At 32.0% G+C, this 14504-nt stretch overlaps 1 protein-coding gene across 8 annotated transcripts in view; it reads right to left on the bottom strand.

The window, feature by feature from the left end:
• Nucleotides 1-14504, bottom strand: part of Pde11 (Phosphodiesterase 11) — a 231852-nt gene that overhangs the window by 80116 nt on the left and 137232 nt on the right. For all 8 annotated transcript variants that reach the window (XM_026640190.2, XM_026640188.2, XM_026640189.2 and 5 more), the window contains 3 exons: nt 14195-14336; nt 5738-5854; nt 143-320 (listed from right to left, as the gene is read on the bottom strand). In XM_026640190.2, coding sequence (XP_026495975.2) covers nt 143-320; nt 5738-5854; nt 14195-14286 — 387 coding nt within the window. In that variant the 5' untranslated portion in view covers nt 14287-14336. The remainder of the gene's footprint in view (nt 1-142; nt 321-5737; nt 5855-14194; nt 14337-14504) is intronic.

Below are 14504 nucleotides of genomic sequence, written 5' to 3' on the forward strand. Positions count from 1 at the left end.
AATTGTTTATTAGTTTTATAAGTTCATTGACTTAAGAAGCCCATCTAGTTTTGTGCCTTGTCAATTTATTTCGATTTTCTTATGTATAGGAAAATAATGTTTGTTTACCTTGTTGAGGTTAATACTTAAAAAAAAAACTTACTAATTCAAAAATGAGTTCCTTTTCATCCAACTGCCGTAGTTCATGCCGCGACCGTCGCTGCGGCCGCGACGGTGTGGCGTGTGGTGGCTGGTCGCCGAGGAAGGTGGGAGTGCCGTCGACTGTCGTCACCAACGGCTTCAGAAGACCGCCGCGCTCAAACTCGTGCGCTGAGATCTTCCTGTCAAAAAAGCGTAGAGTTTTAAGTTTGAATAAGTAATTCTAGATTTTCATCATGAACATTGAATTATAATAACTATTATTGTTATTTACAGTTATTCTTTGTTTGTAATATAATGTAATAAACATTTTTCGCCATCGTAAACCTTCGTTAGCATAAAGGTTGACTGGCAGAGATCACATTAAGCCCGTTTCTTACCATGCAATTCAATGTGATAAATACATTGAAAATAAATAATGATTACCTGAGTGTATCTTATTTATTAAATAGATATTTCTAACTTAATAATATGTATCAGATTTATTATTTCCTATCTCAGTATTTGAATGTATATCAGACGTATCGTTTCCTCCATCCATGTCAAAATATATAGTTTTGTAATAAACAAATATTCAAGTAATAAATTTGTAACGGGAAATTAATTATGTTGTAATTTTTTTAGCAATTTATTTTATTTTTTAACGCATCCATTTATAAAAAAAAAAAACATGCAATAAACAGTCAAAAAACAATCAAGTATAAGTTTTCCTTAAGGTACAGTTAACAAAAATGTAGAGAAATAAAATAAGAGGTAGGCGCATACACATGACAATTAAAAAAAAAGTCCAATAATAAAATCATCGCATTGGAGCAGCGTGGCGGAGTAAAATCCAAATCTTACCCTCGAGTGGATAACCGGTCACAAAATTAATAAGTCAGTTTAAGAAAGTGATAATATTTTTCCTTATTTAAAGTTTAACTTAATTCTTTGAGTACACCAAACCAAGTACGTTTTTGAAATTAGACAACCATGCAACGAAAAATAAATAAATATATATTTATAATTATATAATAACTTTCCACAGACCTCGACAAATATTGCTAGTGTTGTACATATTATAATTCAGCTCGTGACTGATCGGTGTCAACACTTCGCATCGCACAGCCGAGTGATAATTGAATATGAGTGCCAATTCCACGTGAACTTATACTGTACGTCGAATTATAAATAGATCATTATTATGCAACGTGTAACAAAAAAAAAAACGTTTTTGTGTAGCGATACATACCCAGCAAGCAATTCCCTACGGATTGACTCGCTACAGACTCCCCGAGTCCGCAAGTCGAGACTATCTACATTATATTATGCCGTTTCATTTTAATACATAATTTGTAGACTGTACTCGTATATTTCTCTAACTTTCGATTCATTTTTTAATTTTATATTTTTGCGATAAAGAAATCAATAAAATTATACAAAGTAAATCCAAGTATATTCAAACTACGTCCACGTCAAAATAAAATGCAGTATAAATCAGAGAAATTACTGAATAATATGCTAATTACAATTTCACGCTAAATTATGTTCCGTGGACGAAATATATTAGATTCGAGATAATACAAAACGCAACCGTATAATCTACTGCCGTCCGGTTGTGAAACAATACTATTAACCGTTTTAAACGAAATAATATACATGATATTATTAAATATTTTATACGGCATAACGTTGCTGTTAATGTCGAGTCAGTTTAAAATGATAAAACATCTTATTTTACTGTTATTTATTGATTTTTGAATATAATGCTTTGAAATTTACGTATTAGTTGCAGTGTCAAAGAGCATTGCAAGATAAAATAAAAATAATAATTAAATAAATAATTTTATAAGCTTATAAATAGTATAAAATTTTTACGAAAAGGTCTTACAAAATATCTAATTTATTATAATTTTTCGTAACGTTCGAAATTTAAACATGTACGATCATAATACGACTGACCTAGTTATATTTTTTGAGAATCAATAAACGTAAATGTACGAATAAAGAATCGACTTCTATGAAGATAAAGCCGTCTTTATCTCCACAGAATTCAAAGTAACATAAAATCTTATAAGGATTAAATTCAATGGAAATAAAAGACCATTAAAACGCAGACAAACAAACAGTGGGACGTTAAGAAAATAACTTATCAAGTGAAGAAGATCAGTGTCCAAATTTCTTTAGCAAACTTTTAAGATAACGAATTAAAGTTAAAAATTTACTTCAGAGAATTTTCGCACCTCAAAAGACAGTCCGTAATACGATGCCAAGGGGTTTTTTATTGTAGATTTCAAACTTATATCTTACTTAACCTCACCAGACTGACGCCAAGTTATCTCAGACTACAAAGCGAGTATTTCCTTTTCTACAGACACATTCAAATGAAGCACATCATTGAAACTTTTAATAATACTTTACACATCCTTAGATCGATTATAAAATTAAATATAGTTAAGAGCAGGGAAGTAGTAAACATTGTTTATGATCAATTTAACTTTGAAATGGATAAATTATCTTCATAGTCAATCATTGACTTTATCCGGCCCTAATCATCTAAAACAAAGAAAATGTATGTCAGTGTCAACTATTCCATTAATTCACGGCAAAATCCCCTTTTCAGATTTTCTTGGTGGTAGTGCTTTGTGCAAGCCCATCTGGGTAGGTACCACCCACTTATCATATATTCGACCGCCAAACAGCAGTACTCAGTATTGTTGTGTTCTGGTTTGAAGGATATGTAATCCACTTTAACAGGCACAAGGGCAAGATTGGTGGCGCATTTGTCTAAGGGCGGTGGTGACGGTTTACCACCAGTAGGCACATGTAAAAAAAAAATATTGACTTAGTCATAATAATCACCTATCGTTGAAGTACTTTATAGTAAAAAAAAAAACTTAACATTGTTTCAAAGCAATGCCCTCATTCGTACTCAAGATCTACGAAACAAAAGAAGGGCATAAAAGGAATATATAGACAAATACAAGCACACACACACATGTCTATGACATACACCTATACATGGATTTTGTATAGTGTTTCTAAGGACATATAAGACATAAAAATATGTATAATAGCAGTCCATCGAATGCAAACTAAAAAGCAGATATGTGAATTGAAATATTCAGTTTGTATTTCAAAAATACTTCATCGTATTTGCAAGGGAGGTTCGCAATCTATTTGAACTGGGCATGGGCGACACAGTGAGTAGGGATTCCAAGTTTTAGGTTAGGAAATATGGGACATAAGGGGTGAAAAATCATATGACATGACTTTATTTTGAAATTTAATATGACATTTAAGAGTTAGTTGGTAGATTTACATGCAAGACAATATTATACAATGGTAAACAAGGTTGTAAAAGGTACAAAATAACGTTAATTAAAAGTATCATAAGGAGCGAAATATGTTAATATATTAATTTTGATTGCTTGTCTTTAAATTCTTGCATTAAAAATTAATAACTTGATTAAATCCTTAAAATTTTGGAACTTAAATTAATAATTATGTTTATTTCATGGAATTAAATTCTTAGTTCTTAATGTTATATATTATACTAGATTGGGAACAGTTTGTATAAAATGTTTGTATCAAAATACCAATAACAGTATTAAATTACGCAGTGCAAAAAAACATTTTTCCTGTCTTTGCTATATATGTGCTGGATATCCTTCGTTTGGAGCCAAAATCTTCGTGTAGAATAAGGTCATGCTTACTTAATTTTAACTCTGTTGTTTTGTTACAGAGAATTGATTCTAATTTAGCTTACATGATTTGTCCCAAACTAACTAACAAATATTGTAAATTTAGTATAAAGTAAATCCCACACCTGGGTTATGGTCTCCACTCACTTTAAGGATAAGGTTCAGAATTCACTCCACCATCCTCTAGTGCACCAGGCTCTAATGCGTGTTGATGCACGTGACACAATTTCATAGAGATCATATTTAAACAGAATTTATGAGCAATTTGGTTTGCCCATTGGTTTATTATTCTTTGGTTTAAGGCATTTCTTTTCAAACCTAACATCCAACAACCCAATATAAGGACATCTCAGTTACTCTTACACGCTGTAAGTGCAAAACATTCTAACGTAACGCTTCGAAATTTAATAAACATTTTCACTTTTACTTCATCTTCTCATTTGATTTCCTTTGAGACCGACTTTAGATCAGAGCGATAAATTAATTTAGTAATTCACTTTTTGTTAGAGTTATATAAAATACGAAGCAATTGGAATATATTTTTCGTTACCTACGAAAGTAAAACGATTAAGTACAAAAAAATTGAAAAATACAAAGTTTTATTACAAAATAAAACGTTTCATTGAAATACGAGAAATATATTTTTACTCAATAATACAGTAATGAGTAAAATATCTATATTAGACTAAATATGCTAAATAGGTAATTTATTAAAATGTCCGGGAACTGTCAATGTACAACATGGCGACCCCAGCTGTATACCAATAGGTATAGTGGGGTGACATAAGATTGATGAAGGCTACAAGAGCAGGTCGGGGCGACTAGGATAAGGCGAATTATTGACGCTCCAATAATGTGCTACTATAAATTATATGTGCCTTCGAAATGATTGAGGTAGATATTATAAATAACGACAGATGTACAAAACTTTCATTCTAACAACAAAAAATAATAAAATAATAAATAGTTATAAGATCTACGAACTTTGTTGTTATGAATTGAGTTCTGGGAGTATTTGATGAACGGTTTCGTTTCAACAACAGACAAAGAAAGAGTGAGTGAACTCTACTGCAAAATGGAACTGACTGAAATATATGAAGTCCTATAATTCTAAAAATGGGACTAGCCAACTTTTTTGGAGATATTATAATCCGCAAGCACGTGCACAAAGAACCCTAATAATACGGAACGTAGAGATCAGACGCAATACTGTGCATTTCAGTGCTAAACGAGGCACGAAATATACTGCCATTAATACTAGCAGCAACCGACTACTAAGAATTTGTTGACAAAAATCATATAAAATTTAATAACCCAACTCTATTAACAACTAAATTAATGTTGTTTACACCTTTAATGACGTATCATTTTGTATGTTACCCAACAGATATTAATTTTAAGTGCTTAGTGATATGTTGATGGTGTAACTTTTCCAATAAATAAATAAATAAATAAATAAAACTCTGAATTCGAACCAAGAACCTCATGAGCCGCAGCCGTTAAAGCTAACCACGAGACTGATGAGGCGTTTGCCACAAGTAATGATAATATGAGCACACTTTATAGACATACAACAATTTAATGTTGTAATTTATGTACAACAAAAGCAATTTCATAAATGCGATTAAGTCAATTATATGAATGTGCCCGCCGCACAAACAGAAGGGTCCCTTAACAAGTTACGAGCTATTAATAGGCAATTACCAACTTAATTCGGATCAACTAAGCTTGCCTTTTTATCGTAGCTCCACAACAGCATTACTTGAAGTTAGTTCTTAAAAATTTCTCCTTAATATTCCACATTTCTAACTTACCTTTTATAAAGTTAAATTTTAATTAAAATTTTCATATAATATTAATGGAATTCCTTATACAATTTTCTTTCATATTCGAATAGTTTTAATATGATTATGTACCTGACTGGTGTAGTAGCGCCTGACCCGGAACCCGCTCTAGACGGGGACGCGAGTTCGGCGCTAGGCGGCGTTGCGTGCGACACTAACCATGCATCCACAACTTGTCGCGTCGCCTTCCTAAAACAAAACAAAATATTAGGCCTCATTGGTGTTGTAGAAATTCATATAGCGAGTCCTTCATGAATTTTGATTATATAGTTTTTTAAATGATGCCGACATGGCTCTTTGGTTAGATAAAATAGTTGTTAACCGAAGATTAAAACTAAAGTTTGTGTTATGTTGATGTTATGTTTATGTGTTATAATTCATTTATTGTTTATCAGTAAAGAAAAACAGCGAAGTAATCATGACATAAAATCCATCAACCCACGCTGGAATAGCGTGGTGGTGAAACTTGACACGGACAGAATCACGCTATTAATTATGTAATATATTTTAGTACTATTTATTGACTTAAAGACACCGTCATTGTTATATACCACGCATTATATTTCTCTATTTTTATATAAGCGTCCTAATGCCAGAAAAATGAAATAATTGTTAGAAGATTCATTATGAATCAATGAGCTGTTACAATAGCATTATTTTGACTTTATAATATTAATAGAAATGTAAATTAAGACACAAAATATTTATTTAAATTTATTATTAATTTAACACGGTCAGTATAAATACGAGTATTTAATTGTATACATACCGGCTTTTCACGGGAGCTATTTAATAATAAAAAATGAGAAGTTGCGCTTTGTACGAAAATATTGAGTAAGTAGTAAGTAGTTTATTTTACGATTTTAATTTATTCATAAGTATGTATATATATACTATTGCATTATGTATAATGTAAAACAGGGCCACACGTGTTCACCCGGTCCGGAATTACTTAGTGACATGAACCAAAAAAACTTTATGAAATAGTGTTAGCAATCGAATTTCGTTTAGTATATTGATGTCGATTTTTGAAACATCTGTACATAGTAATAAACTAAACATGAACCAAGAAAGTACCAGTGGAAGCAATATAATATATTAGCATATTTTTCATCACAGCGTCAGCAAGGCAAGACCGAATACACTTTTATGGATGAAACATAAATATGATTTAATTTTTTTATCATTTCGTACAAAGTTTTCAGGATATGAATAAATTGCGCAAATTTGTTATTTAACTATTTGTAAACAAAAGATTTATGCGCACGAAACAACAAACTATCAAATTTTACTCGTACTTGAAACTTGACTTGAGTATAAAATATTAGAATCATATCTTTTATACTCAAAGTCTAAAAGTTTACACAATAACCATTGTGTAAAATTTTTTGTAAATCTATAAATCTCACTTGAAGTGTTGATACATATGTTATAGGTTTGCAAGCGTACGCCAAAAAAGTTTTCGAAACCAACAATACTCGGAACAAATTGAATAAAAACCTATACCTACACTCACAAACTCATCCTTTAAACCGGCACACAACAATACTAAATATTACTGTTTGGCGGTAGAATGTAGGGTATTTGGTACCTACCTAGACGAGCTTGCACAAAGCTCTACCACCAAATAAATCTGCCTGGTGATCTGTAATACAGGTCTATACGAATAATAGGCACCAGGTCCCATAAACTGGACTGTAAATTCTATTTGACATTTATAATGTAAAATTATGTCTTTTTTTGTATGAAGAGAAATAAAGATTTATTAGTTATTCCTTAGGTTGTTTAAAAAAGCATTAATAAAAAGCGTCCAAGATTTTACGACCACAATTTACACATCAGAACAACTAAGAACAATAGTTTCATTGTAAACTAACCGTAGTCTGTTGAGTTCCGCTGGGAGGCAGTTTCGACCGGTCACAATAGTATTTATTATAAAGTTTACGAGATTGTCTTGTCTTGTTATTATCGTCGCTAAGCTCATTTAAGCCTGTTTCCTTATTGTGTCTGTCTGTTTGCGTACGTAGGACGGTCTTCATAATAGGATTAACCGTTGAGTTCGACTATTACTGGTAATTTTATTTCAGTTAGATAATTACTAGGCAGACTTCACTTTACCAACTTGTTCGTTTAACTTTTATGACCTACTTGTTGTCGCACAGGGCTCGCTCCGGTTTGGGACTGATTGTGAGATGTTAAGCATTATAAAATAGCCAAGGAGCTTTGAAGTCCAAGCTGGCTTCATACAAAATATCATTAAATTGGGTTTTGAAGTTTGGCCGTGATAGAGCAATAGATAGACAGAATCTGTCTTTTGCATTAATAATATTAGAATACATGAATAAAATTGTTATAAAATTAAATATAAAGTATACTATTCAGCCAGATACTTACTCAATACAGTCGCCGATATACAAGTGCATAAACAATAAAATCATATATAATTGGTATTAAGTTTTAATTTTAGTTTTAGAGCAAACGTATAATTTAATAGAAAACAATGTAGGCACAGCAAGTATAACCGGAGGAAAGGTAAATTAAATAATAAAAATAAAACTTAAAATGGTACGACGAAATTATAGCACTATTTTTGGTATAGAAGTCATAATTACGTTTTTAAAATTATTGTTAGTGTGTTTGTATTTTTAAAAGTATTAGGTTCGGTATATTAAAATATTTCTTAGAGGATTAATAGAGACATTATTATAACTTCCATGATCAACGTCCATGCGGATAGTTGTTACAGCTCGTCAAAAAAAACAAACAAGAGCTGAAAACCAATTCGGTCAATCAGCTTGGCCATACGAAATAATGCCACCTACATACCGAAACCGGTTGTACCTTTACATTCATTCGTGTTGCATAAATGATGATTCAAAAGTGCATGCAAGAGACTTTATCATAAAGTATATTTTGGAAGACAATTTAGGATTTGAATTTATAGAGGTTATGCTTTTCTAATAAACATAAAATCATCAAATCACATACGATAAGATCTATGATCGTTCTGCTTTTACGAGGTTCTACAACGATGTCAACGATTTGTTTTGCACAACGATAAAACACCTATTATTCACCGTATGCCAGGATTACTGGCTACAATGTGTGTCTGTCATTGGTAATAGAATGATCCCAGGAGAGCAATGCATGATAATTGTCTATATATTAGGTCCTTACATATGAAATTAGTGTTTTGTCGTACTGACCACTTTGATCTGAAATATCTCTTCTTTGGTTAAGAATTCTAAATTCAAATTTATAGATTCATTTAGCTGGAACATTTGAATTTTGAAAACAGTCATTAATCGACAACTTCTTACAAGGAAAAAATTCAACTCCGATGCGGCAGTCCATATCGCTTTCAAAGAGTTTATTGATTCTCGCCTCCTTGGTTTTTTTAGTAAAGGGATCAATGAACTACCTATGAGATGGCAAAAGTGCATAGATAACAACGGTGCATGCTTTGATTAATTAAATATAATTTACAAGAAAAGTGACTTTATATTCCTCCCGTACAAAACGCCAATTTCATATGTAAGGACCTTATATATAAAAATACTAGCAGTGTCCCTTTTAAGGATTTATTAATATATTTACACTTCGAATTAGCCTAAAACTTTAGGAGTGGAGACGACAGTATCTCAAGGGGTCAGGATCGAACCTGCGACTCTTTTCATCGCTACGCTGCCCTTAAACCATAGCGGTATTGACGCTATTTGCATGGACATCAACTCGGAAATCCGAACCATGCCGTAGAGGATGTTGTTGCACAACAAAAGGCCATATGCAAATTCAATTGTAAAAGTAAAATGTTATGTTACTTTATTTAACTGTATACAAAAATGTGCTATTAGAAGATAATATATTAACTACTTTAAGACTATCCTATAACGTAAACAATTTTCATATACGATCCTTCTACTTTCAACAAAACAAGCAATTATAAACTGCTTCAAAATGAATTTATCTTGAGCGCGTCAAATATAAAGTTGATACGGATAGAACAAATCGATCCGATATGATTTTAAGTATTTTCCCACGACTTCCTTCGTTCGTAAATCGATCATCAATCAGGATCTCAAATTATCCGTGTGACAAACACGACATTCAGTTCAGAATTAAAACTGAGTGAAACTTTTTTCAATTCTTTCGGTTCAAAGAACTTTATTTCTCATTAAGATAATACACATCACCTACATGAGACCGTTACAAATAATAAATAGTTTAATATTAATTTATTAACACGGTGCAGGTAGACAGAGAAAAAAAATTGTAACAAATCGTAAAAAAAGGAAATGTTATCGTACTTTATAATTGCTATGTACAGAATGTTTTTTTCAAGACTACAAGATATATAAATAAAAAAAAAAAACAAATTAAAACTGTAAAGGCAGTAAATTTAAGCAGTATAATATTGATAAAAAAACATTTGCTATGCTAGTTTTCAAACCGCATCGGGTAGGATTAATTCATAATATTAACCGAAGGAGTCAAGTCCGAACAAACGACCATTGAGACTTAACTATAAAGATAACATATCAGTACTATTTAGCTATTCTGTAAGAACAAATTCGAAATTCATTGAAAAACACGATCGTGAAATAAAATAAATGGATACACAAAATTTACGATAATAATTATAGCATTTGAAGGATACGTGCAATAAAAAAGACGTTGTCAATTTTCTAATTTTAACTCTTGACAAACGAAGAGAATTCTTACAGAATAACGCCGCTGCTGTCGTTAGTTATATTTACGGTGTATCAATCATAGTGAAAACTGATTCGGAGAATCGAGCAATGATTTATTTTACGAGTGTAATTGTGTAAGTAATGTGTTTCGAGATTACAGAATTTGTAATCTACAGCAGTCGGATTATATGCAGCTGGTGAGACACAAAGTGAATCCTTACAGAATGCCGCTGCTAGAGCCAATTGTGACGTTAATAAGCGTCGAGGGGCAAACTTGATATCACCTCAACGTCTCAAAAGAAACTTAAGAAACAATATACATATATATATATATAAATACTAGGTATATTATAGTTCTTACATATTTTTTAATATCTTCGCTTAGTCATCAATGGAATAAAATTTATTGGAGGTCAATACAGTATTATAACTTCTACTTAGGAGTATGGTTTTGTGCAGATACGTCTACCGCCGTGCAACAATGCTTAGTAATTTTGTGTTCCGGTTTGAAGGTTGAGTGAGCCAGTGTAACTACAGGCACAATTGACATAACATCTTAGTTCCTAAGGTTGGTAGCGCAGTGGTGATGTATAGAATAGTTAGAATTTCTTACGTGCCAATGTCTGTGAACAGTGGTGATCAGTGACCATTAGTTAAGGAGACGACTTTAATCTGAGTAAATCCATATTTCCAGAAATCGAAAATATATATATTTAGGATAGTCGCATGAAGAAAAATTAAAAAAATTAAAATATATATATAAAACATTGCGAGTACAAAAACTTTGAAACTTTTAAAATGAAATTGTAAGATTCGACCCACACATATAGTATAAGATGAAGTAAAATAACAACTAATACAAAACCAATAGTAAATTATTTGTGAAATAAATCTTTATAAACAGTATGACGGGTATTAATACATTAAATTAAATGTCACTCACGTTCCTTTGAATGAAGAGCAAATAGACTTGACGCCGTTCAACGAACGAAAGTTTAATCAAAAACAACTATACGATTAATAACTCCATAGTATATTTATTTATTAACTATAATAGCTCCCTGTTTTTTCCTGATAGATTTTATAGTGTTAGGTGGTTTATTATTAATATACATATATGTAATCACATAATGAATAATAATATCTTCATACACCCATCCAGCAGCACCATTATTATATTATTTATTAAACTGCATGTAGATATAAAAACCTTTATAACCTATATCTTTTAAAACCAAGTAATAAGTCTTTGAAGGTCGTAATTATAATAGCGGACGCTAGAAAAACTTAATGATTCGGACGGTTCTATCTTGAACTAAAGTGATGTAATATAATTTGACCACATAAAAAAAACGTATTAGAGGCAATGTTCAAGGGTTTTGGATCTTTGTATCCAATCTAATCCTCCTAGGTATCCTAAAGTAAATCATTGTTGTATTGTAAGTTACATGCACTTTTTTTGTAGTTCCATCCATGAACTTTTCTCTTCGTTATATACTATTACAAAAAAAAAATGTTGATTAAAAAGTGTACGGTGTTACAGAACTGTTTAAATTATTAAGTCGTTGAATTTTCCGTATATGATGAGTCGAGATGGCCCAGTGGTTAGAACGTGTGCATCTTAACCGATGATTTCGGGTTCAAACCCAGGCAGGCACCACTGAATTTACATGTGCTTAATTTGTTTATAATTCATCTCGTGCTCGGCGGTGAAGGAAAACATCGTGAGGAAACCTGCATGTGTCTAATTTCAACGAAATTCTGCCACATGTGTATTCCACCAACCCGCATTGGAGCAGCGTGGTGGAATATGCTCCATACCTTCTCCTCAACGGGAGAGGAGGCCTTAGCCCAGCAGTGGGAAATTTACAGGCTGATTATGTATGTTATGAATTTTCCGAGAATCTCATTATGATCGATAAAAGGCATTATACTCATCTTATATATACGCACGATCGTTCTAAATACGCGCTACGAGATCATATTCAAGGAATAAAAACGAATAGCAATGAATTTGTAATTCAGTTTTCAATACAGAACGAAGATTTTTAGACGTTTCATCAGAAAATAACATATTTTGCGCTTACTTATGTAACGATAAACGAGTATAAATTTTACTGTAGGAAATAATAACAGTTGTAAATACGCCTTTAATATTAACACAAAAAAACTTTAAATGATAGAAAAGAAAATAAATAATCACGTTATTTTTAACAAAATTTTCTTTGGAATGTAAGCAGCTTAATTAAAAATTTAAACGGTTAATGAGCGTTGTTCTTATATAATAACAGATACAGTTGAATTAGTTTCAATTTAACATCTTATCTTGCCAAAATTCAGTAGGTATATATCTAGAGGGAGACATAAAGGTTACTAAGTACTAAGAGTCTTACTGAGCTTATAAACAAAAAAAAGCACGTTGAATTTCTTTCACCGGCTCTTGTCAAGTCAGGGTATTTTCTTTTCCGGACTGGTGGTAGCTTCCATATTGAATAAAGGATTTTGAATCGGAATTTAACAAGTTAAATAAAAACTACTAAAACACGTGCTACCACGTCGCTACGTTTTAAATTTTTAAAAAATATTACGCTTTAGAATTTGAATACAAAAAAGTAAATTTAATAGCTTATAAAAAAAACTTGGATATCATTTCACTATGATATGATATTTCATTGTTAGTTTGTAAATGAGTCAGATATTTTCCGAGATGTAATCCTACACCTCCACACTAGATAAGGTATACACATGTTGAACGTGTAAAAAAGTGGGGTTTTTCCAGAATTGAATGCACTACTTTAAAGTAAGAATTCACGTGTTCTATTTACTGAGTCATGTTGGCTAATATAAATAAAGCTGATTTTTTTTATGATCGAAGACAAAATCACGTTCGTCGTATAATTATTTCGTTAGAGATATGTCGTTTCTGATTTTTATTTTAGTTTCTTGAACATATTTTGTGAAACATATTCATGAATGGTAATACGTCGCTCACTCCCACTCGTGTTAAAATATATAAAATAAAAACACATTTCACAAATTTGCAGTATTATTGAAAAAAAAAAAACAAACTTGACATAACACAACTTGACAAATACATAAAAACGGTGACGAAGGCTTCGCTTTTTGACAAGTACAGATATATAAAATATAAATACAAATAATTTTGCGAAATTATAAAAACGTACAATTTTATAGTAAATATTTAAATAAATTTGTGTAAAGAACGTAGTGCGATTTAATGTGGAATAAAGTCTCTTCCCGGCAACCTCTATAAATAAATTAAGGGTAGGACAAATGTGCACTCAAACTGCAATACTATATACAAGTCTTTATACATACGTCGTAGGCAAATAAGAATACCGATTTCGTAAATTCCTTAGGGATACCTTGATATCACGGAAAATGTCGAATACTCTATCGTGTCTTATTACAGAAAACATCTAGTGATACGATAATACTAGCACGTGATCCGTGATCCATTTCTTTTGGGTAAATCTAACATGTCAAAGAATGGACACATGCGTCATGATACAAGTACGAGCCGTGCATTTGTCTCGTTCATTTAATGAAAAGTTCAAATCAAAATCATTCAATGTGAAATAATATATACGCGCACTTGGTGGATGGGAGGCCTAGCCACACTACAACTCAAATCCTGTTTGAGAAATGAGTAAGCTAGTGTAACTACAGACACAAAGGACGTAACATCTTATTTCCCAAGGTTGGTGGCGCGTTGGCGATGTCAGGCACTGTCTATGGCTAGTGATGACCATTTGCCATCGGGTGGTCCATTTGTCCGTCCGCCTACCTATATTATAATATATATATTGGTACCAACCTTAAGAAATAGTCGTGTACAAACTCCTGATTCTCATCGAGCCAGGCTTCTGTGCGGGCACATTCTGCGTCGTAACAGGTAGGCGCGGGCATGCCGCCGCCCGCGCCTCCTGGCGGCTCTTCTATGCTCCGCAGCTGTAGACCTGGAACAATAGAGAAAGATTTTACTACACTGGTAAGTAGCGACTTGTGGCTTCACATATTAAACGTTGTATGTAAATTCCTTAATAATAAATTCAATACAAAACAGAATAAAATAAGTAAAACACACTCGACCGTTTACTCCACTATTTAAAGCAACGACATAAAAA

The sequence above is a fragment of the Vanessa tameamea genome, chromosome 17, assembly GCF_037043105.1.
Source record: "Vanessa tameamea isolate UH-Manoa-2023 chromosome 17, ilVanTame1 primary haplotype, whole genome shotgun sequence".
Classification (NCBI taxonomy): domain Eukaryota; kingdom Metazoa; phylum Arthropoda; class Insecta; order Lepidoptera; family Nymphalidae; genus Vanessa; species Vanessa tameamea.